Raw genomic sequence first — 24,992 nt, 5'->3', positions numbered from 1 at the left:
TTGTTCAGCAATGGTTTGGCATGCCAGCTGTCTAGCAGTGGTGAAGCAGTAGCATGGCATCACGGTGTTCTCCAGAGTGCCATGAAGAGGGGAGATAAAGCTTTGCTGGCAAGCTTTCCAGCCAGGAGGAAGGTGTTACGTTACAGAGGCTGCAGATGTGACTGTTTAAAGAAAACATGTTTTTATAGGAAGATTCTAATTTCCTTTAAAAACAAAAACATTCCAAAACCAAAACATTTCCCAAAGCTCTAGTATGTTTCATTAAGCTGGGTAACTTTTTTCTGTTGTTCAAAAGTTGGGGAAATATGGAGAAGCTTGAAACGTTTGTAAAGTGACAGAAGGTAAAGATTTCCACTGCAGAACAGCAGTGTCAGGACATTGCCCTAATATTTGTATTTCAGCACAAAGATAACATCATTCTTTTATTCATAAATAACTTTTTGGGAGGAGTGTGGGTGGAGCGGTCAGGTGCCTGGCAGGTCTTTCAGAAGTTTTAAGTATGGTAGTTGTTGAAACTTGATGCAACCTCATCATGCCAGAGGCAGTGGTTCACAGTACAAACTCCAGGTCTGCAACTGAATGTGACTGGCATCTGGTTCCCAAAAGAGGCCGTAAAGGGCATCTGGCAATTTGATGTGTCAGTCCCTCATCAAAGAATTCATGCTAGCCCTTTGGAGCATGGTGAGTGCAGTGCTCCAGGGAAGTGTACGTAAAACTGCTGTGTGAGTGTGCATCAGGTAAAGGCTTCTTTCTGCTTGGCGTGAGCAACAGTGTTCCTGCTTTTGTCTTAATGATTGCCGGCATCTCTGCCCTCCTGGAGTCAGGACGGGTACTCAACCCATGTCTGGATGGTCAGTGGCCAGCCTGATCTAACCAACTCTTTGGTTAGACAGCCCTCCTTATTCAGGCGTGGACATAGGCACACTGAAAGCAGCAGAGCAGTGTTTGAGATGGACTCGAACACCCTTCAATTGCCAAACAGCGGGCATCACCTGCGGGGGCGTGGAGAGCAGCAACGGCTGTGTTTGGGCTCGTGCGAGTCTGAGCGTGAGCAGTTGTTTGCTCCTCATGTGACTTTAAAATGTCTGCTGTTACTGCAGTATCAGCCTCTATGCTAGTTTGTCAAACCTTCATCAAAAGAAAAGAGAAATTGAGATCAAGTTAGCGGTGTCCCTGGGGCTCTGCCCTTCTCTCTTCCCTCTGTACCGTGAACCTTGGCTGTCATGCTTTTAATTGTGTCTCTGAGCATACAGCATTTGAATGCGCTTCCTTACCGTCATATTCTAGCCATCTGTTAATTTTATGTCAGCAGTTTTTCTTTAGTTTCTCGAACTCTCCCTCTGTCTAGCAGGTTGAAGTAACTTATCTCACCTCTTTGTTACCATCTCACCTGATAGCTGTGTTGTTGTCTTGTCCTAGATTTATCTTCCTTCTGCATCTCTTAAGTTAAAAGCTCTGCTTATCTTCCTTTTTCTGCTGATCAGGGCTCTTGCCCGAAACTAGGGGCTCTCCCACCTGAGGAGTACAGCCCATGGGACCACCTAGCTGGTACATCACTCATACATGTCGTACATGACTCCTCTCGGTGGGCTTTTTCCTTTCTGTCTGAGATGATGCAAGGCAGTCTGCAGCTGCTGCTGCCTGATCTGATGCCATTGTCTCCAGAGGTGACTGACTGTTGTCACTCTCCTTGGCGTTGCCTTTGGATTCAGTCACTCCCTGTCCTTTCTGCAGCACCCTGTCATTTTGCTTCTTCCCGTGCGAGCCTCTTCTTGTCTCGTGCTTGTTCGTGTTATGGCTTGTTCGACTCAAATTGTACCTCCTTGGAGTCAGGGCTGGCCTTGCTTGTTCAAGGAACACCTTGTACATCTGTCATGCAGTTCAAATAATATAAAATTAGGAGAACATAAATACGTCTTTTCAAAGAACAGCTGTCCAAAACTTCCCCTCCTTAACAAGTACTGCTTAGCCTGTTTGCCTCCTAAGGGTGCTGCTGCCCAAGGCCTTCCTTCACAAGTGTAGTTGGAGGACATGAAGTAAATTTCTTACTTGATTTATTGACCTAGTTTAAGCAAATGAAACATCTCTGAAGCTTTTCAAGACTGAAAAGTCTTTAAATGTGAACTGGAAGGAATATGTGGGTGGCTTAAATCTGAAAGTGCAGGTATTTTCAGTGCCTTTGGAGAATACAGTCTGCCATGGTTTTGGTGTTTGGCTTATTTCTAGTAAGGATAATAGTATTTGCCTCTTAGTAATTTTTGGTTCTTGAATTTTGATTCTCCTTTTCTACATTTTGTAATAGTGTTATTTGATGAATTAATGAAATAGATTTGGCTTTTAAATCTAACTCCCCTTTTTTCTTACAAACAGGCATTAATCTTGACCAGAATACAAGAGGTATTTTTTCACTGGTTCCTAAGTCTTGTGGGCTTTGCACTGTGGTGTAGTTCACTTAGCTGATAGAAACATTACGTAGCTAGCAGGCACAGGGATGCGGGGTATTCCCTCTCAACATAGGTTCATTTGAAATATTTAAAATACCCCTTCCTCTACAGGTGAAATAAATTAGTTGTTCTGTGATGTAATTACTGTACAAAACCAAAGAGGGAGTTTTGGTCACTATCGCTGGGATGTTGCAAAGATGAAAGAACAGAGCTCGTGCATGTGTGTTGGAGTAGCTCACCTATCTATAGTGGAAGATCATCTTGTGAAATACAGGGCTAAAACCCACGCCTTAATTTTGGCTGATCCATAGCAGCTGTAGCATTTACCACTAACTACTACCTGTGTCGGAAATAACAAACACACAGCTCGTTTCTTCAGTAAATTAGATACCAGCTAACAATACTCGAAATGATGACTTTTCAGCTCTGGAGCTGTGCTGTCATTTAGCCAAAAGCAAAGACCCATTTACCTGTGGACTATTGAGTCAGCTACTGGTCAATGCTAAAAGAAGAGTCTCTGTATGCTAGGTTTGCTGATAACTCTGATTACACAGATGAAGATGACTGCTTATTTCCTCTGCTTAGTCAAGCTTCAATTACTAAGGCTTTATGCTTTAAAAGCTATCTATTTAATGCTTCCCTTCCAGCGTTTGTTCCCACCCTTGCCATTCAGTTGCTGATTGTGTGGTAGATGTGCTGCCTACAACATGAAGTTGCCTAACAGGTGGATGCAGACCAGTTAGAAATGACTGGTGTGCAGAGACTCATGGCTGAAGCTGGTAACCGGTATTACCTCAGGGTGATGCTGATTTATCTCAGTACGGTGCAATGGGTTTGATGTCCTTTCCCTTAACCTTGTGTTCTAGACTCGCCAGCCTGTGTTTGTACAGTTGCTTCAAGGCGTGTTCAGAGTGTACCACTGCAACTGGTTAATGCCAAGCCAAAAGGCATCGGTGGAAAGCTGCATTCGGGTCCTCTCAGATGTAGGTAAGAAATGGGTGTAAGCAGGACTAACTGCTGCAAACATAGTCATCCAGTATTTGCTGCTTATATGTCATCCTTCCAAAAAGAAAGCGCAGTTTACTTCCCGGAGGTGCCACTTGAAGATAACTTGGAGCTGAGGGATAGTACAAATCCAGAGTTATGTTAATGTATTGTCAGGGTTGAGCAATAGGTGTTGTCACTGTAACCTGAAGTGCTTTCTCCATTTAACCTCAAAACTCTCTGCAGTCCTGTTGATCTGCAACAAGAAAATAGTTTTGTGCCACTCCTCCTAGTAAATTGCTCCACTTGTAATAGCAAGAAGAGTAACTTGTACTGGATATGAGGCCAGATTCTGTTAGGCAGGTGTACGTGTGTGTTAGCGTGAGTTGTTGAGAGTAAGGATGGATTCCTGCTCCCGCACTTTATAGACAGTAAACAGCTCTGAGGCATGAAAGCCTTTAAACGTAACGCCACACTGAGGTCTGAGCCATTTTGCAGGGACTGAGCATCATGTTGTGCGACATGTACGTGAAGGAGACTATGGAAGGAATTGCAGCTGGAGGTTGTCTGGTTCTTGCATTGGCTGTAATGCGTGGGCTCAGGGAGTCCAGTCTCACTAACTTTTGCTTTTTGCAGCAAAAAGCCGAGCAATTGCAATTCCTGTAGACTTGGACAGTCAGGTCAACAATCTCTTTCTGAAATCTCATAACATTGTACAGAAGACTGCAATGAACTGGCGAATGACTGCAAGGAATGCTGCCCGCAGAGATTCGGTGCTCGCTGCTTCCAGGGATTATCGAAACATAATTGAAAGATTACAGGTGACTACCCAGCACCCCTTCCTCCTTTGATAAGCATTTACTTGCATGCCTACACAAAAGGAGGAATTTACTAAGTAGAAGGACATTTGGGAATTAACTAGTCAAAATGCCACATGGTAATCAACTTAGCTGATGCTGAATACTACTGTAATACTGTATATAAAATTAAGTAAACCTTTGTATCAAGACAGGTAATTGAACGTGCACGGCTAATGGGTATAGAAGTACTTGCCCTAGGAGATGTTGGTATTTAAAACTAGTGGTACTTGAAGTATTCGTGTTCCACCATTAGTAATATTCCTTTGATAAGACAGGAATTTTCTCATCGTCACAGCCCTCCAAACTGCTCCAGTGCTTTGCTCCTTATATGCTAAAACTCTCTGTACAACTGAAGGTGTCACAGCCCTGCCTGGAGACCACTGCAGAGCTTGAAGTAAATAGGTGTCTGGGTTCCTAGTGAACCAGGTGCAGCCACAGTCATTCCCTGAAACAAAAATGTGTGCATTCCCATACTGGTTTTGCTAAAAGGCTATTTAAACATAATATTTCACATTAGAAATAAGGACTGATGTGTTAGAGCTGTATTCGATGTTCAGATCTGAAGACAGTTCAATAAGGCCTTTTTTTATACCAAATGAAATTCACCTTGAATGATGCCTTTATCCTTTGAAGATTCATTCTCTGGTCAAAAGTTTTCTGGCAAACAGTTCCAGCTTTATGTAAAAATATATTATGTAATGTAAAAACACTGCCCAACCCCGTCTCCTTGAAATAGCTTCTCCCTATTTGTCCATTTCAATTTGATTAAACTTCCTCTCTGGCTTCATAGGTATCTCGGCATTTTCTGCTTAAGTATTAGGATAAATGTGTTTTCATTTTTAAGGTAATTACAACTTTCCAAACACTGAGGGAAAGGGAGATAATTCTATTTTTGCATAATTTTAACAGTAACACTTTTTTGTCAGTTCTTGTAAGCACAAACAGCCTGATCATTATCACACAGTTTCAGTTCAGCTCTGAATCTTTCTTGTATATCAACAAAAGCACCAACAAAGATGTGGAGGGTCGGGAAACTGAGTAGTCTAGGGGACTGCTGGGAATCAGGGCTCCCCTCTTAACGACAACTATTAAAAGTCTAATCTGACCAAACTCTGAGGTCTTTAATCTAGTTTATTCAGGCAGGACAGACCTAAGTGTCCTGTCCCTCTTTTGTGATCTGTAAAATTAATTTGCCTATAAATGTATATGTATGTTATGTTTGTTTAAAATCTTGATACGATTGTATTCTAGGACATAGTATCAGCTTTAGAGGATCGCCTACGTCCTCTTGTCCAGGCAGAGTTGTCAGTACTGGTAGATGTGCTTCACAGGCCTGAACTGCTCTTCCCAGAAAACACGGATGCAAGGAGGAAATGTGAAAGCGGAGGTTTCATTTGCAAGTAAGTCTTGTCTCCAAGTCTGGCGTATTGGGAAGGTTTTTGTTATGTTTTGCTTTTTCCCAATTTTTGAACGCCCTATGGAGCGGTGTGCTCTTACCCAGCTTGGTGAATACTTGATATGCTTTGACATACTTGTAAAACACAGTATTTCATAGTATGGTAAATGGAGTTTGCCCTTGGAGAAGAAAAAAACCCTGCCCTTGGGAATGGGGAGAGACTGCTTGATATGCTCTCACAGCTAATGCTTAAAAATTTCTGCATTTGCTGCAGGATGCAAATGCTATGAACAATGGTAGTATAAATGAGTAAAAAAAATTCAGCTGGTCCCTGTTATTTGATACCTGCCTTCAACCCTAGTAACGTTTGCAGGGTACTTGGTCTTGTAGTGCTTAGTGCTGGGGAAGTATGTCAGAATCAGTTATCACATGCATCATCTAACGCAGACACTGCCCACATTTAGAGGGAAGGAAAAGGAAAGATTAGAAGGTCATTTAGAGGGCAATTCAGAACAGCTTCTCTGATCACCTCCTGGAGGGGGCTGGGTTATATACAGTTTATGGAAACTAGGTACCGGCGCAAGTAACAAATGCTGGGTAGGATGGCTTTCTAATTGCGCTCTCCAGGACTCTCAGTATGTTTTTTATTGAAGTAGTATGTGGAGTAGTTTTCTTTCTTACTGTTAAGTGCATGCTCTGGAGGACTGTCAGGTCTGAAATCCCACTGCCCCTTCCCCTGACTCCTTTCTCCTGTAGTCAGAAGGTTTTATCTGGCTGTCCTCCTGCCCAGGGACCACCTCCTTTGCGACTTCACTAAAGCCCATGATAGCTGGTTAAATGTTAATCTTGAGAGAATGTTCCCAAGATGGTTGTATAATGGTATGATAATAAAACTTGTTTGCAGCTTAAACCAATTAAGTAAGATAGCCACGTCTATCTTACCCTATTTTTAGAATAATAGTACTAAAACAAGCTGTGATTGATTGGTCTTTTCAGGTTAATAAAGCATACTAAACAGCTGCTAGAGGAGAATGAGGAGAAACTATGTATTAAAGTATTACAGACGCTCAGGGAAATGATGACCAAAGACAGAGGCTATGGAGAAAAGGTAAAGTAATTTACAGTTCATCGTTCTGTGTTAAACACTGTCTTTATTATTCAGTAAAGGAAAATAAAATTCTCAGTCTTTCAAGCTGTGTTTTGTACATGTAAGCACTTCTGTGCTGGATCAGAAGCAAAATATTTTTAGTCAACTAATAGCTTCAAATGTAATTTGAAAGGTGAGCTTGTTTCCATTGTTTTTTCTACTTTAGACTTGCAAGTTTAAGTCTAATTACTGCAGTAGCTGGCACTGTAAAAAATATCTAATTTCATTACAGTTTTATGAAGGATATAACCCTTTATCTGCTTTCTGGGTCCTAGGTGACTCTTCGTCAGGTCACGTAACCTTGCAACAAAAGGGTATTTTGTAGTTTATATACATCTGAGTCATCATCTTGTGAATTATAGATGGAAACTGTCTGTACACCCACCTGTGGTGCTTTTTTTTTCTTTCCCTTTCCTACATAAAACTCCTGTGTCCTGTTGAGAACATTTTTCTGTAGGTACAGACTTACTCTCCACTTGCATCAGAAGTGTATATGCCCATATGTTTGTGTGTCTAAACCTTCCTACAGTCAGTCTCAAAATCCTAGTTGAAGGTATCTTGAGCAACCTGGCTCATTACCACGACACACGGTAGGTGCACAGAGCAAGATACCCTCCCAGTGAGTGTACTGGTGAGCAACTGGGAATATGCAGCTGGGGCTGGGGGAAGCAGTGGCGTGGGAGGATGCTTGCTGCAACTGGGAGGCTGTACCCAGGAGCAGATGGTGGCTCATGTTCAGTTCTCACTTGCAGTAGGGTTTAAAGCTGTTGCAGAGTGCTAGATTTGCCGCACAAAAAGGCAAAAACTTTAGAGGTCGGACAGTTTCATAATAATAATAAGTTTATAGCTGTAGCTATAGCTGCAGCCAGAAGGGAGGGAGAAACTCTGAAGGCAGAGGAACTCATAGCATCAGTACGCTGACTGGCCAGCCGGGATGTCACACACGAACTCTGCTTTGCCTAGCCTAGCTGGAGACGAGGGGGGCGCAGGAGCAGAACACGGACCAGCAAGAGGCAGGCGCTGGCACCGCAGAGCACAGGGACCCAGAGAAGGGAGAGCAAGCGAGTGAGGAGTGGGTGTGCAGGTGCCCACGTGCGGGTGTTACCAAGCACACCCAGCTGAGCACATGGCAGGAGACTCCCAGGAAAATGCCCAAAGGGCAGGGATGGCCGGCACTGTGCTCCCTGCCCTGTCAGGGAACGTTTTCCTCACATGCTGCCACTGCCTCTTGGATGACAGAGGTCCAGCCCACCTCCCAGCCCCAGCTGCTGCTGTGTCCTACACCTGCAGGCCTACATGGAGATTTTTTATCATTTTTTTTTCCACTTTGCAGTAGCAGTATTTTTGAATAAACTCATTGACTTTGGGGGAATGCCCTAATCCTAGTGCAAGAGAGAAGTATATAGATGCAGGATGAGAAGGGGAGCAGGGCAGGTAGGAAAGGGCAGCAGCTGTAGGTTTCTTACCCTTCAGCTCATTGTCCTCCTCTGCTGAAGTGGCCAGATCGTGTGCTGGTTCTAACAGCACAAGATGAAGCCCTGTGAAGACCTTCTGTCTTCTCCTCAGGGTCCCTTTGGTAAGACATCTGCGACAGTGCAAGTCTGATCTGGAAGGGGACCGGTTGTAGATCTGGAAGGGGACTGGTTGTAGCCTGCAGAGATCAGTCTGCTCCTGCAAAAGGGAGGCAGGCTAGGTGATCCTCTAACGCGTATAGAGTGCTGACGTTTCCTCTTGCCTGACGCGTAAGTGTAATCATAAATTTAGTTCTACACTGTTAGCACATCAGTGTACGTTCTCCTGTTAAAAACAGCCAAGAGAGACTGTCCAAGGTTACCTTCAGTATTAGAAGGGGTGGATGATATACATATATATATACACTATACTCCAACAAACCCTAAATGAGCGCTTTGAGGGTTTTTTCTTTTAAATGCAATGTGCCACTCCCATTTTTCTAAATGGAAATTAATTAATTTACAGGAATTCCTTAGACTTTATTTGGCCAACTTGGGTGAAGCAGTAGTTCTAGAAAATAGTTAAGATTACTACATCCACTCAGACTAAAAATCTTCTTCAAAAGTGTAGAAAATGGATTAATTTCTGAAACAGTAGATCAGTTACATAATACAAGACAAGAATACGCTTGCCTGTGAAGTGGATTTCCGAATAGGAAAAAGCAGCTGATTGCTTACAGATAGACTGCTAGTAGTAGTAGAACAGCTTTTACTGTCTGGCTGTGAGAAGTGCAATCATATTTATTCTCCCTTGTGACTCACATAACTGTATTTAGTCATCACTTAAAAGGCAATACCTTTTGTTTTTAAAATCATTCTGGAGTGTTAAAATAAAGAGAGGGAAGAAAAAACTTATGCACCCATTCTAAATACGGGAGTCCCTACGTACGTAAAGGTGGCAAAACTTATTCTCATGACCAGCATATTGGTCACGCAAGCAATAGTGCTTGCGGGTCAGGTGTTCAGAGAACTGACAGCAGCCGCTTCAAGGTAGCGTTCGGCAGCCGAGTGCCATGGGAGCTTTGGCACAGCGTGTGATTTTCCTGTAATACCATGTGGTGCTGACTGGAACAATCTGATTTATTAAAAGGTAGTACTCCTCTCACGCTTAGTCTTCCAGCCCAAATTATAAAAATGGCACACCCTCCCAGCCCATGCGCTTGTCCCTTTTGTAGGTGGGAAATGTAATGAGAATGCAGCACTCTCCGCTCCCATTAGCAAAGGCCTTCATTAAACAGCTGGGATTCCTCTGCAGCATGCAAAAACCGTGGTGAGAACACAGATGTACAGAAGCTTGTGGGAAGGCTTGAAGTTTTACATATTGCTAAAGACTCCTCATCTTGGCACACGCTCAGGTTCGCTCAGTGATGGGTAGCATACTGTGGTATATTTAATAGGCAGAAAACTTTACTACATTGACAGTGTAGGCTAGACCCAAGTTTTTTACTCTGCTGAAACTTGTCATTCATACATGTCTTTGTGGGTGCCTAGCAGATGATTAGCCTCAGTTCTGCAGGACTTGCGTTTTAAAGCTCCATTTCTCTTCGCAAACTGGAAATCCAGCCTCTGCACTCCTACTGCTGCTCACAGCTTATACTGGTGATGACTCTTACGCCCAAGGGTGAAGTTCTTGGATCTCGGTCAGCCAGCCCGCGTGGTTTGTCACTTGGCAGAGGAACAAAGCCAGGGCGCATCCTGCCCCCAGTGCTGCCTGGCACAGCGCTTCCAGCAGTGCCAGTTCCCTAACCCACCGCATCCCAGTGCTTGCAAATGTTACTCATGCCCACTGTAAAATACGATGTTGGATTGCAGCATTAAAGTGTTAAATGATTTATAAGATCCTAACATGAAATTGATTTGTAATTTCTCTTACTAATGCTTGCTTTCAATTCTTCCCCTTCTTTCTCTTCTGGCAGATTACCATTGAATTGGATAATGCTGAGGTTTTAATTTTATTTATTTTCTACAGTGTTGTTTCTATGGTGTTTGTTTTATGAGTAGCCCTGTGGTCTGTCCTGTTGTCTCTTCAGTACTGAGCTTTCCAATTTGTATGCCTGTGTCAGTGAAATAGTTGAGTTTTCAGTCTGCTGTTGTGTCTACGTTGGGAGTAGTTACCATAACTAATTCCGTATGTCATTACTCGGGGTATTTGTCCGAATGCAGTTACGATTCCTGGCTGCCTGCAGTCATCTGGTGCCATAGTAGATCCCATGAAGTTTAGGACCAGATCTGAGCACCTCTGAAGGATCAACTCCCGCAAGCACCATTAAAACATCAGCGTTTAGCACTCAGCCCCAATTACCATGTCGTCAGCGAACAAGCTCTTTGTTTGGAAAACGAAATACTGAGGTTTGATAGTGTTGGTGCAGAAGTTGGAACAACATGCCAAAAGGCAGCTGGAGAAGACCCTGAATGAGGTGTCTCCTCCTGCTGACCATGGAGAGCTGGTACTCATGTCCCAGGGCACAGCGCAGCGGGCTGCAGGCAGGGCTGCGTCCTTGGGCATTATCCCTAGTGCTGTTTTTTACCGAAAAAGGTGACAGTCATGCAATTCATCAAAGCATCTCGCTGTCCTTCCTGTTGCTTCTTTGTCAGGTTTGGTGTTTAAAGCCACGTAAAACGTTCGGATGTGTTGTGAAAGCGGTGTGGTGTAACCCTATGAAAATTACTGACTTCTGAAGCTATTTCGGTGTGAAAAGCTTCCTACCATCAAAAAACATGCCTTCAGTTGGCAGCGCGACAGCCCGGGCTGTGTTTATGCTGTATGTAGCTGTTTTACGGGTGGAAAAGCCATATTTGAGTGAGAACTTTCAGTGTAACTGAAATTAAGCTTTCTAAGGACTTTTAAAAGTGGCACGTCTGGTTTGGGCATTGGTGCATGGGGTGGAGGGAAGGAGCTGAGCTGTCTCTGCTGCTGCAACTTCCTCATCCAGCTCAAAAAAACCCCATGTGTGGGTGCTAAAATTGAGATTCTTTTTGCATAAATGTATAATACTGAGAAAGTGATTGACTAGCACCTTATTTTACTGAATTACTAGGGGAAAAAAAGAAAAGAAATATTTTCCTTTCTGTGCTTTGTTTCCTGCATTCTCCTCCAAGCCAACCTTTTATTTGGAACAAAATTCAACCACTTAGAAGGCTTAAAATGATCTTGCTGTTGATTTGATAGAGTAGGTAACGAAGTATGCCATAAATGGCTTTCTGTAGAGCCTGTTAATTTTGATATTGTTCAGTTGAATTCACTGGGTAAACTTCATTCTGAAAACGAAATAGTATTGGGGGACCCTGCCTGTTGAACCGGATTTGAAATCCAAACTGTTTGTCACAAAAGTAGACCAAAAAGTGTACACGTAGCCCAGGGCTGCGTTGGAGGGCCTTTTCTGTTCAGCAGGGCTTTTAGGGGAGGGAAGGAGCAGAATTCCTCGCAAGAGCAAACTGGAATTGTGGCTTTTTTGGTTGTTTTTTAACCTGGCTTTTGGTTGGGGTGCTCAGGCCCTGATGTGCCCTGCTGGTCAGTGCCATCACCATCACCCCGGTGTGCACTGTGGTCCCTCTCCAGGCTGGAGCAGAAGGTCCAGCCAGTGTCTGAGGTACCTTTCCTAAGCAAAATTTTACGGGTCTTCTATCACCACTTTCAGCTTCAAGGAAAAGCTCTCTTTATCAGAAAATCCTCATCTGGGTCTTCCTAGAGCATCGCCCTTTTGTCTGTCGGTGGAAGTTCTCTGTGTGCCCTTCCCGTTCCCATGTGCAGGAGATAGCTGTTGGGTGGGTTGTGGAGGGCAGGCATTGGGGTTTGGACCAAAGGACGGCGTTGTGTGTGGCACAGGTCCATTTACTGTCATCACCTCCAACCTGTGCTAGTAGGAGACATCCCAGGTGCAAGTACAAGCTTCACACCAAACTTCTGGTGTTACATCATTACAGAGGTGCTGTTGTGTCTAACCTCTGCTGTAGTTATTTTTCTGGTTTTTATAAAGCAGGATTTTGTTCCTCTTATTTGAGGTGCCTTTTTAGAAGCTAATCTGTAGCACATGAACGTTTCCATCGGGCACTGGACCCCTTAGATTGTGGTGCTGCAGCTTCCCAGAATAGCACGTATATGTGTAATTATATCTTGGAAAGACTTCAGACAGAAACTTGAATTGTTTAATTGCAAATTAAGTCATAATACAGAACTCTTTCCCCTTCAGTTTCTGGCTATAGTGTCCTGTCTTTACCTGCAATAAATCAGCCAGAGCATGCAGAGCAATTTAGGATTTGGTCTGGAGGCTGCAAAGGAGGAACTTTATTGCTCCTCAATGGAGCAACTGCGGGGAGGAAGCAGGTGTGTTTATAACCATCGGCAACAAGCACTGCTGGCTGCTTACAGAAAGGGCTTCGGACAGGGCTTGAACCACTGACAAGTCTCAAAGGAAATCCTGGGGTTTTTTTTCCCTTGTCAACTCTGGAAATTCTAAACATTTAGGGCAAAGAATACAGAAACCTTCATTATTAGTGAAATTATTAACTTCCTATTCTGTTGAACTGTGCATACCTTAGTTTTTCTGATTGGCTGAAATGCTCTGTATTCCCTCAGGGAAAAACTCTATTAAAGTAACAGTTTAATGACATGATTTCATAGTATTTGTGACTGTAGGCATAGGTTGATTTGTATGTCTTAGTTGTTTACTGCAGGGTAATTCCAGTGAGCGGTGGGTCCAAAATAAAAAGGTACTAAAAATGCCAGGAGGTCCATGCATTTGTTACTGAAAGTCGTGGTGGAAAATTGGTGTTGCAGTCCCCCTTAACGTTTTTGTGAGTGAAGAAAGGGAGTGCCTGTCTCAGTGGGTGAATAATGCTGGAATTCACCTCGGTGGTAGGAAATCCCCCGCCGAACAGGAAGGATGGTGAACTGCGACCTCAGGTCGGCAGCAGCCCCTGCAAATGCCGGGCTGAGCCGGGGTGGCTGGAGCGGCTGCAGCGTGGGAGAAGCGTTGGGGAAGGGAAGGAGACGGGTAGTATGGTTTAATGCTGTTGGCCTGCTTCACGTGGTTTCTATTGAGGAGTTGATCTGGAATTCCCTTTTTGTGGGGAAAGAGGGACAGGAAGGAACTGGAGTTTTCCCAGGAGAAGAGTGTGGTGCTTGTTTCCAACATCTGTTACTCTAGTCTGAGGACCGAGGTCTGGTGTAGCAGAAGTATGGCGATAGCATCTTAAAGTTCTTGTATGAGTTTTTTCAACTCTGCAGCATCCGCTGTTGTGGCATGATTCCTGTGAAAGGTTTTTCTTCTGGGGACAGACATTCGGATATACTGAGAGTCATCTTGCAGCATTTCCAAAACATTCAGGTTCCTGTAAACTTGGAGAAGTGCACAGACCTTTGGGATAGGGGCTGTGTAAGACTGGTATTAAAATAAAGGGCAGAAAAGGCATCTTGAAAGATGGATGAAAAGCACAAGTTGTTTTGATAGAAAACCAAAACCATCGGAAACCATTTCACACCTTGCTTGCAGCATGGTTGTGTTGGTTTTGTCCTGATCTTGGGGAGCTGGGTCCTCAGAGCCTGTCTTTTTGGTTTACATCGGGGTTTCTCTCCTGTTTCTCTGGCTCCGGAGCATCAGGTGGACATAAGGAACTGAAAGGTTCTGACTCGAGCTGCAGAGCTAGGTAGACTGGTCTTAACATTGCCTCTGCGCGGGTGTCTGGAGTAATAAGGACAGTAGAAATCCCCACGGCAGGGCACTGGCCTGTTGTCTATAAAAGCCCTCGGGCTGAGTCTCTTTTGATCAACTCCTTGCTGGGCTGGAACCGCTGGAATCCTGTTCTTGATGGACCTGTTGACTATGCTGGTCTCCTGGAGAAGAGGTTCAGGGCCAAGGTAAATTTTTCTCGAGTGCCATCAAGCGTGAATCTCTGCACAACAGTGATAACAAAACCCTGGTTGTAATTAGACACAACAGCTCAATTTACTTTTAATTCAATCCTCAACCCGCTACAAAGTCCAGGCATGATACAAATGCAGATTTTTGCAGTGTTTCTCAACTCCAGTTGAGGTGGTGATCTCCACCGTGGGTTCCCTGTGGTCCAGGGCAGCCTTGGCAGCACAGCTCCCTCCACATCGAGGCACTGCTGTTTGCAGCGCAACATTCCCATCCGCTCTCCCCAGTCCGGATCAGTGTCTGGGGACACCGTGGCCCAGTTTCCACCTGCAGCGTGAGTCTTGGGCACTGAAGTGCATACATCCTAGAGAAGCACATTAATATTTTATGGACTAAAAAGGAGAGAGAAGTGTTGGTGCTGACCTGCAGGTGGCATGCTCAGGATGCTGAATGTGCCTGGGAGATGTCCTACTTTCCCCCACCCCACCCCCCCCTCTTTTTTTTTTTTTTTTTTTTCTCCTTCCCCCCCTCCCAGCCACATTGCAGCGAGCTGCTCCGCTGGGCACCTGCCAACATTCAGGCAGCAGTTACATAAGAACAGCTTTTTTTCCTGGAATTTAGGCCCGCTGCTGATGTGTGACCTTCAGCGGTAATTGCCAATAAACGCAGCGGAGATGTTTACAGTCCCCGCGGGCCGGTGGCCCCGAGCCCGTGCCGGTATCTGTGGGGCTGCTGCTGCTTCCCCTGACCCGCTCCCAGGCTCTGGGATCTGTGTTTGATTTTTCCAGGTGAAAAAGGGGGGCTCTGCTGCTTCCCCCCCACCCCTGCAGGGCTGGGGCAAGGGCTGGCAAACACTAAAACAACCAAATCCAGAAAAACTCAATAGGCACCCAGCGTTTCCCTGGTAATTATGTAGTCTTTTTTAGGATCTGAAGTTTAAAAACTGATTTAAGTAAAACCTTGGGGGTTTTTTGTTGTTGGGTTGTTTTTTTAATTCTATTCAGTAATGACACTTCTTTATGCAGCTGATAAAACGGTATCCAGCAAAATACACCTGCAGACACACTCAACATAGTTTTTGGGGTTGGTTTTTTTTTTTTTTCCACTGCTTCACTTTAGTCTTGATGTTTCAAGTAGGTGAAAAGGGAACTGAAAATCCTGGTTCAAAGGGGCTGACTGAATTAACCTTCTAAGTGTTCTTTATCAATGATAAACTAGAACTATGATGGCAGAGTAAGGTGCAAAATGTGTGCTATTTTATGCATCTTCTAACTGGAGTTGGAAAAATCATTAACCTCTTAAGTGCTGGAGAGATGCACTTAAAAATTATTTTCCTTGTAGAGAGAGCTTACTCCATAGTCATTTCTCTTGTGTATTTTGCACTTAGACAGTGCTTCACTTGTTATGTCTCAAGCAGAGGAAATGCAGGCTCTCATAAATTTTTGTGGGCTGCCTTGTATTTTTTTCCTTCAGAAATCCTGCAATCTTTGGACCGTTTTTATTGAACAAACTGGAACTGGTGAGCTCTTTGGAAAAGGAGACTGGAACATTTCTTGTAGTTATTTATAACCAAAAAAAATAGTTTATACCATTTTACTATTTAATTAAAACTGCTTATCTAAAATATATAGTGAAGTTAGTTTTTACTATATTGAGTTATTTTAAGAAAAAGCCTGCAAGCTTCAGGATTTAAAGAGGAGCAAGTGATTGTACACCCACTGAAAGTCAGTGGCATATCAGAGACTGAGGTCTCTTAACTCCAGGGAAGCCCCAGCCCAAGTAAAACATGCTTTCTCAACTGAAAACTCTGGAAAATGGGAGAAGGCATTCCTGTAGGCAGATCTCTGTGACCTTTTAGTGCAGGCACTGGCAGCCCTTATGCCATATTTCCCACCTCATCATCTGGCAGTGCACAGTGTCTCTGCAAATTCTGAGATAAGGGGGGGGGGGGGGGGGGGGGGGCGGGGTGGAGAAATAAACATTTAGCCATGTCCCTGACCTGAGTACGTGCTGCAGTGGCAAGGCAAGGGGGTGTAAGCGTGTGGTTGCTGATCCATCACATGCCGGTGGGAGGCAGGGGCTGCCTCTGCCCCTCGTAAATCCCAGATGTCTTCTGTGAGGATTGGGAGAGCTGTAGAGCTCGGAGGACCTGTGCCAGGACAAGATGCTGCTCCACATCTCCCACCACCTCTTAATTTATGTAGGTGTGAGATCCTACATCAGCAAAAAAGCACCACGTGGTAATTTTGCAGGTCTGGTACAATGGTGAACTGTGACGTGGTGAGTCTGTCAAAGTGCTTTGGTGCTGCTTTTGATTCTTAATTATTCCCCTCTGCCCTCAAACTTACCCAGAGCCAGTCAAATGCGTGTTTGGCAAACACCTAGATACGATCTGCAGGAGATAGAAATGTCTTCTCTGAATTTTGTCTCAGTTCTGCAAGGTACTGGCCTTACAAAGGAGACTTGGCAAGCAGGTAACCTGCGTGGAGTTCTCTGGTGTTATTGAGGAGTTCTGAAGGACAGCAGTGTAATTTATGCTCTGCTCTGTTGTCATGAATCAGCCTAGATGGTGCTTTTGCTGTGTGCCTTTCAAGTAAGAGCTACACTGCATGTATTTCAAAGGGAAAAGATGAGAAATTCAGAAAAGCGAGGAAGAAGTGGAAGGAGACTTCCAACACTCTGTCCAAACAGCCATTCCCGCTGGAACTCCAGCTGATATGGGAGACAGCAATACAAGGGCCGAGGCAGAGCGCAGTGACTTCAGGATAAGGTGTATCCGAGATCTTCACTCGAGTTTTTTGCATTTGGACACACAGCCTAGCTATCAAAAGCTAAATGTAGTATTTGGCTGACTGACTCCATAGTTGTGTTTTTCCCCTTTTATTTCCTCTATGCCAAATCTCTCCCCCCACCACCCCGATAATTAGATGCCATATGCATGGAGTTGGGTTGGTTCCTGAATTCACAGATTTCAGGACCAGAAGGGACTGCTCAGTAGTTGAACCCGACTTTCTGCACAGCACAGGACATCTCGCTTCTTGCTGTTGCTTCTCTGCGGAGCCAAACCTAGTAAACTGACTAAGCTCCTTCAGAGTGCCCAGTGTTGGTCTCAAAGAGCTCCCAGGACAGGTCTCAGTTTGCTGTTGCTTTGCGCCAGCTAGTCACCTTCCTATCTGATTTAGAGGGACGTTTGGAGAAAGACCTAAAGGAGGTGTGTGGTAGGTTGGAAATGGCACCAGGCAGTGGAGGTTAAGCAGTTTGAGGCTTGGCACCTCTTGATGCTTTGAACTCGGAGGTGGCCTGAAGCGGAGGAGGTTTGTGCTTTTGCTGCTTTGTCTATTATTTTGTCAAAATTCCCAGGTTTGGTGAAGTTGAAGAGGAAAGGATCAGGTTTTGAAAGTGTTCATGTGTGTGTGCGCTCACACAAAAACGCAGGTGTCTCTGATAAGATTATTTCCCACCCATTTGTAACATCACAATATGAGGTGTTTTCCATCCTGTTTTGCTGAAACCACTGCCTGGAGCAGACCCAGTCTGTGAACTGGAACCTCCACCAGCCTTTTAAATGCATTTCAAGCTTTTTAAGCTCTCAGGGTTTGGGATGTTTACTACATAGTTGAGTTTAAAAAAACTATCGAGAAAAGCAATCCTGAGGCTTTAAACCTCAATGAAAATCTTTCTGCATTTCCTCAAACCATTTCCACTTTTTTTTTATCCACATTGCTACTTGTTTGAATTTTTCATGAAAGACAGGATTAGACAACTTTCATCTTGATTGTTATTTTGAAAGCAAATGAAAATAAAACTTTCACACCTTCCTCAAAACCATAAAGGAAAAGGACTGGAGCCTCTTCCATATCTCAGAAGTTGAGGTGTAGTGAGTTCACACTTGAGCTGTCACTTGCTTTGGTGTTTTTTGAGGTGGATACATCCCTGTTGAGTCAGATAAAGACCATTCTGGGAAACACACGTAGTCTGTGTTGGGGAAATGGATGCTAGAAGCATTACGGTCACCAACAGGTCAAAGAAATTGTAATTTTTCCTGTTAATGGCTGGTGGTGAGTGGTTTATTTGCCAGCCTTGCAGGAATGGAAACTTCAGAAGAAGAGGGGTTTCGTGCACAGCAAGTTGAAAGGAATTTTAGCTACTGCTAGCAAGAACTAAAGATGAAGTACTCTTCTCTGGCCCTGCCACCCACTACATTCCAGTTGAAAAGCTGGCCACTGTGTCCATGGCACTCACCTGGCCACTGTTTGGTATTCCACAGACTTGCCCTTGCCCCCCAAACGATAACTTCTCTCCTAGGTGGAGAGCTGGCATCTATGGAGGCCCATGAAATCTAGCGAAATGGCAATGTCAGTCTGCTCTCCTGCCCCATGCAATCCTTCTTGTAAAGCATAAGCTGGTACTTTGCCACTGCAGCACACAGGATAGTGCAAAGTGTAGCACAGTAGCTATAGCTCAGTAATTCTTTGCTAGTTTAACCCGGTTTGATTGAAAGAATAATAATTTTAGTATTTGGAGTTTATATTCTTACAGAAAGATTGCTTAAGGCTGTGCTTACTTGGAATGATCCATCCGAGCATTGCCAAGGGCAGTAGCTTTTGCTTGCAGATGTGTTTCTGGGGCTGGTTCTAACATGCTGTCTGTGCTACAGTGGGAAGGCACAGGAATTTGCTAGTTAGAGTATGTACTTTTTTCTCTTCCAATTAAATTGGAAAGATCAAACCAATTTCATGCTGATTCTTCATCTGTGCTGGTTTACAGCCTCGAAATGTACACGTATGTTTCATTAAAATGGGGTCGTGGTATAAAGCCCGGGAATAAGGAAGCTTTCATTTGGAATCCGAAGTGTAGTGCATTATCTTGTGGCAGTCACGTCCACCTGACCTGCCAGCTTCAGCCTCCCCTCCCCTGGAAGGAAGGGACCTAATCTCCCTTACAGGGGAGTACGCACAATTTCCTTGCTGCTGTTGACTACTTCAGAAAGGAGGAATTTTCTGCTGTGCTCTGAAGCAAGTTGTGCAGACGGTGTCTGCAATCAGAACAATGTGCCCAGACTCCCTAATGACTTAATACGGCGTTTCCAGTGTCCAGCTACACGCAGCACGGGTGTACAAAGCGGGCTGCGCAGGAACTGTGTGTTCCTCTGCATAGATGAGATTCTTCCTGTTCAGTTTTGGCCCTCAGGCTTAAATACTCCCTGCTTCGAACTGACCAGGAGAGAAATGGTTTGCATGCTTGAGAAGTTTCCAAGAGTGGTTGACAATGCAAGGAAATGGTGTACCAAAGGCCATGTGAACTAGCCAGGATGAAGGTCCATTAGGAGAAGAACGGAGAAGGGTCCTTCCTGGCCAAGGAGCCCCTGCCCACGGAGCGCCATGGGGAGAGCCCGCTCCTCTGCCGCCTTCCTGGGAAGCACAGTCTCTCCGTGTGCTGACTTCTGGATTTCGTGGCCTTCCCCTCCCTTCCCCTCCCTTGGCTGTGCATTTCCTAGGCTGCAGCAGATATAGGTTGCAGTACCACGGCAGCTCCCCCAGCCTATGCTTGATTTGTCTGTCTGGTTCGTGTGCCCCCTGGGCAGACACGGACGCGTGGTGGCTGACTTCGGTTGGTATTTCTGTGTTGTTGTAGTCTTACTTCTTAGTGTCTGTTCCTGAGAAGCTAAATCAATTTCCCCATGATTAAGTAGGCAGTTTCATTTGAATGTTTAGGTCTCTGTTGTATGTCTAAGCTCTACTAGATAAAAGTTGCTTGTCTTCATCTGTTTCAATGTGATGATCAGCTGTGACCGTTAAGCCTCTTACTTCATTGCTTGTGTATGGTGCTGTATCACATATCTTTTATCTCAAGAAAAGTATGTTTACAGATGCAAATCCACTGAAAGCAATTTTTTTTTTTAAATTAACAGTGTAAGGCTGCTGCCTTTCTGTGCCATGCAGCCCCCGCTTCCTCCTCCTCCTCCTCCTTGCTGCTGGGGATGGGCACGCTGCCCTCGCCCCCAGCGGCTGGCAGGTCCCGGGTACGCGGTCCGAGCGGGCTGCCCAAAAGTGCATTTCTGCATCGCAGACCTGTGTGCACCTGCGACTGAAGCTTTTTGCTTGTGTCTCTGTGTTCATGCAAAGTAGTTTGGGATGTTCAAAGGATACCTGCCAAATTTTCAAAATGTAGCTGTTTTAGGAGCTGGCTGGGTGGGTGTAAACAGTAATTATGGCTATAATTGATTTGTGATGATTCTGCTCAAGTGCTGTGCTAGCTCCCTTCCCCTAAGCATTGACCACTAGATGTCTGTTGGGATGAAAGATTCTTGAAGAATGACTAATTTTTCTGCATTTTACTTTCAACTAGCTGCCGCAACCTGCAGAAACGGAAAGCTCTGTAGAGGTGTGTCACCCACCTATATTTGTACAACAGACAAATATTGGTGTTTTTAAGTAGTCCTGGTGGAGTGTCTTGTTGGTAAAAAAAAAAAAAAAACAACAAAACCAAACCTGTGAAATGTGTGTTCCTGCGTGGTGTTAGATGGTGAAACATAAGTAGATTTGTTGAAGTGGTTTAATCCAATACAGCATCAGTGTGACAGTCTGAAAATGTATATTAAAAAAAACAAACAAACAAAAAAACCCAAACAAAACCAAAACGCAAACCCATGTAAACCAGTCTCAAAGCTTTGTTGCTTTCAGCCATTTCCCTTAGGCTTTTAAGGGAGGTTCTGTGAAAAGTCTTCTCTCAAATCCCCCCTGCATTAGCAAAATGAGACTTCGGTTCTCTGGCTCCTAATACAGGATTTGGGTTTCCCTTTGTTTTACATACTTAAAAACTTTGATAAGGAAAGGGAGGTGTCACAAGTTGTTAGTGGAAGCCTCATAATTGCAGAGCAACTGGGTGTCCCATTTAAAATGCCACAGTGAAACAGCTAATGGTCACTTCACATCTCCCAGGTTACTAGCTCTGTAGTGAATTGGCTATGTAGGCACGTTTCCTTTATGAGATACCCCAATGTCAGTTGGCATAAGACAGGTTATTTGCCAAAATGAAGACATAAGAATTTATGAAATCTCAAATTCTTCTGAAATTAATGGGACATCCAGAGATGGCTTTGGTAGCTTGTACAACTGGGTGCTGTATCAGTGCAAATCTAGGTGAAAGAACATGGAAGTCTAAATCTGGGACAGTGTTGATTCTCTGAGCTATACAAATAATAAGGTTTAAAAATACGTTTTGAAATCATGAAGAGAAAAAATGTGATGCTTTAGACCTTTGTATTTGTAGTTGTTGTGGAATAGTGTGTAAATGTAAACTGAAACTGAGTGGTCACAGAATGACTTTGAGATGTTTGGGAGATGGCTTCTGGATTAAGGTGGGGTCCGTGCATGTAGTGGTCCATCCTACGCAATTTCAGAATGCTTTAAAGCAGCAAAAACTCAACGTACTTTGGGTTTACAAAGTGGAAGTTCCATTCCTGAAAATTAATTTCTGAAATAAGAGAGATTTGATCTGGAAGCACGCATGTTCCAAGGGACTTTATTCTGTGAAACCCCACTGAAACCCACAGCACTGGAACAGAAATCCCAGAGGTTTTGTCAGAGGCCCTCCGCAGTCTCAAACAAGCTTCACTGACCATGCTCAGATACGATGAGTACCTACACTTCCTCCAGAAGTGTGCGTATGGTGGGAGGGGGTGTTTGTATGTGTGTGTGTATTTGTGTATATGTACGCACGGGCATGCATGGTAACTGTAAAATTAGACAGACTGTGTGTTTTCTTTAAATCCCTGAGAATGTGTTGGCATACGTGCATGCCATGGTGGTCTGTGGAGGGTGGCAGAGCAGGCTGGCGAAGTACTGCCAGAGCTAATTGAGGGCAGATGTTCTGTTTTGATAGCTTGTCAGTCGATCTTCCTCATCTCCCCCCTTGCTTCCAGCTGTGACTTCCCTTAATATTTTCCATGAGTGCAAAGATGTTAGTGTCTCTTTAGTGTTGTTCTGCTTTAAAATGAAATTTCTGCGTGCACAGCAGGAGCTTGATCAAAGTCTACCACAGAGGCAACTGGAGGATCATAGAAGGGTATGTACAGCTGTCAAGCACGTTCAGACCGAATTCTCTACCTTTTCCTTTTAAACAGTGAAGCGTTAAGTCATGTAAGAAACTTCTGTGGTTAACTGCTTGCTGTTGGTCTCTTGGAAAACCTAAACCGTTCAGCCAAACGGGTTGCTGGAGCACCTCCTCTTGTATTAAATGGAAGGAGAGGTGCCTGGCTGCCTGGAATTAAACCTCTGAGCCTGGTCTAGTCTATTCACACATTCAAAGCACTCCCCTTTGGTGCTGATCACACATTTGTGAAGGGAGATTGATCAGTGCTTGCGGAGCTTGCCTGGTTTGGCCAAGTCTCCCCCTTTGGAAACAGCCAAGCTGCAAAATCTGTGTCATTAATACAGTTCTTAATGTCTTCTGCTCTTGTAGCTGGGAGCAGAAAAGCAGCAACTTACAACTGCTTCACTCTTAAATGTCATTAAATATTCTCTGTTTTAAATATTATAACAGGTTTTTGATATCACTTAAACTGAGCTTGTGTATTGCATCTGCTTTACTGATATGTGTACAGTAATGTTTGTATACGACTTACTGTTACTTCACCTTGATGGTGAATGCAGATGAAACCGAATGCTGTTGGGTTTTTTTTTTTTCCTAGGTAGCATATTTGATTTTTCTTACTGCCGCCAAACATCTGATATTTGTTTGCATACTGTACGCATCAAAGTGGTGTACAACAGTAACATGATGGTTAAAGAACTGTTCTGGAGCCAAGTGTTGCAGCTGAATTAATTATAACATTTCTTAAATACCACTTTTTTTTTTCTCCCCTCTACTTTGATCACATACTCATATACTTGTTAACTAACACAGTGGGTTTGAATAATTTTATAGGAAACAAAAGTTTTTCTTCCCGGTTAGGATTCAAAATACTGGTGAACACGCTTTGCCAAACCTCTGAAACCCCGGGTCAGCACGCTGTCAGACCAGAAACAGCAGATGCTCACTACGTGTCCACACTTGTCTTCCCTGGTCCTCTGTCCTGTTTTGGATACAGGCCTCCTGTTGTAGCCAGCAGAGGTGCTGCAGGTCTGTCCGCGGAGCAGCAGCCCCTGCTGAGGTGTCTCCACTCACCCCAGCGGTTTCAATTGTGGAATAGAAGTTGCCTTCTGCTCCACAGCGGGCCAGAGGGAAAGTCTCGAGACGGCTCCAGGAGCTTCAGTTATCCTCCTGAATTCAGGAGGAGGTGGAGTTTACTGAACAGCAGTTCTTGTGGCTGGATGTGTGTTGTTATCCTTGCAGTAAAAATTACTGGGTTTAAATGCCAGTAGATATGAGGACTGCCAATTAGTGTAACAGAAGAGGAGAAAGGTAATGTGAGAGCTCCACTGAAACTTCATCTTTGGCATAAGGCTTACATGGGTATCAAGTTGCCTTTCTAATCGGTACACATGTAGAAGGAAGATGTAGTTAAGGGGTTTTTTTGTCTGGCTTGGCCTTGTTCTGTCATGTAGGCTGCCTTACCTGCCAGACTGAGAGCAGAAAGATGGTTAAAACACTACATCATGTACCAAACACTCTCATGTCGCTGTCAGTCAAAGTAGCTTCTCTAGGATAAGAATTTGCTTGAGCTTTTGAATCGAGTCTCATGCCTCTCCTACATGTTCACTATTTGGTCCAGGCGGTGATAGGAAGCGTATGCCCCTTGGAAAAGTGCTTCTCTTCTTCTGCTATTGCTTCCAAAGTAACTTGCCTTTTTTTTCTTTTTTTCTTTTTTTGGGGGCCTTCTGGAAGCAGCTGGTTGGAAGGCTCTCTTCCTGTTTATTTTACATCTTTTCTCCCTGCTGCTTCCCCCGTCCCCATCTGATTCCATAAAATGCAGCTCCTGTGCTGCAGCTTTCACGCTAATAATCTACAGGCGCAATTTTTAATCTGCCAAATTGCAGTGACAAGAAGTGGACGGTGGGAGCCCTGGGGTGAGCCCCAGCCTTGGCACAGCAGTCATCCCGGACTGGCTGCGGGCAGGTGTTGGGCTTCTCCCTTGGGAAGTGAGGGTTGAAATTCTGTAAAGGACTGCTAATTTCCAGACGGGTTTTTGTTTTTCCAGTGCATTGGGGTGTAAGGATTTCTCTCAGCTACCTGTTGTGAGTGCCAGCGTTGTACCAAAAGCAGCGTGCTGGAGTTTCTTATGAGCCAATGCACATTTATGTTGTTCCATTTACTTATTAGTGTTTTAAAGGCCTCCTGTGAAAGTTTAAGTAGTAAAGCTTCACTTGTGTGACAGCTAACGTATTAAATCTCGTGGTTAATGACGTTTTAAATCTATAGTCAGACACCTAATTTCATTTGAAATACAACTGAAAATCAGTGTCAAGCACTTGTTTTGTGAATGGCGATCAGGATACTTCAATTAATCTTGGCAGTTTTTTAACATGAAATTATTCTTGGCTAGATCAAATTTTATTTTTTTTTACTTTTTTTTTTTTTAATCCCCAGAAGAACCTCTGCCTCCCCACTCTCAAACACTGTCTCAGGGTGGTACTGCTGTACCCACAGCATGCTGCCATTAGCACAACCGTAGCTCCCAGTCAAAATAATCACCAGTTCTCCTTTTTGCACAAAGACCTTATAAAAATCTGTTAATCCAACTGTGGCGTTTGCGTGTCTGCCCGTTGCTGGCAGTACCGCCAGCTTTTGTATAGCTCTCCAAATGACTGGGAATTCCTGTAAAGACTCCAGGGAGCGCAGGTTAGCGTTC

General features: G+C 44.2%; 1 protein-coding gene across 15 annotated transcripts in view; it reads left to right on the top strand.

Moving 5' to 3' along the window:
* The window catches only part of ITPR1 (inositol 1,4,5-trisphosphate receptor type 1), a 183,644-nt gene that overhangs the window by 94,327 nt on the left and 64,325 nt on the right, over positions 1-24,992 (top strand). For 9 of the 15 annotated variants that reach the window (XM_055806271.1, XM_055806270.1, XM_055806274.1 and 6 more), the window contains 7 exons: positions 3,311-3,431; positions 4,065-4,249; positions 5,540-5,688; positions 6,681-6,792; positions 10,259-10,285; positions 20,549-20,584; positions 22,217-22,267. In XM_055806271.1, coding sequence (XP_055662246.1) covers positions 3,311-3,431; positions 4,065-4,249; positions 5,540-5,688; positions 6,681-6,792; positions 10,259-10,285; positions 20,549-20,584; positions 22,217-22,267 — 681 coding nt within the window. The remainder of the gene's footprint in view (positions 1-3,310; positions 3,432-4,064; positions 4,250-5,539; positions 5,689-6,680; positions 6,793-10,258; positions 10,286-20,548; positions 20,585-22,216; positions 22,268-24,992) is intronic. The other 6 variants (XM_055806273.1, XM_055806281.1, XM_055806278.1 and 3 more) reach the window with 2 other exon arrangements.

Source organism: Falco peregrinus, chromosome 5 (assembly GCF_023634155.1).
Source record: "Falco peregrinus isolate bFalPer1 chromosome 5, bFalPer1.pri, whole genome shotgun sequence".
NCBI lineage: Eukaryota > Metazoa > Chordata > Aves > Falconiformes > Falconidae > Falco > Falco peregrinus.
Note: the sequence above shows the minus strand (reverse complement) of the source record. Positions and strands in the feature narration are given on the sequence as shown.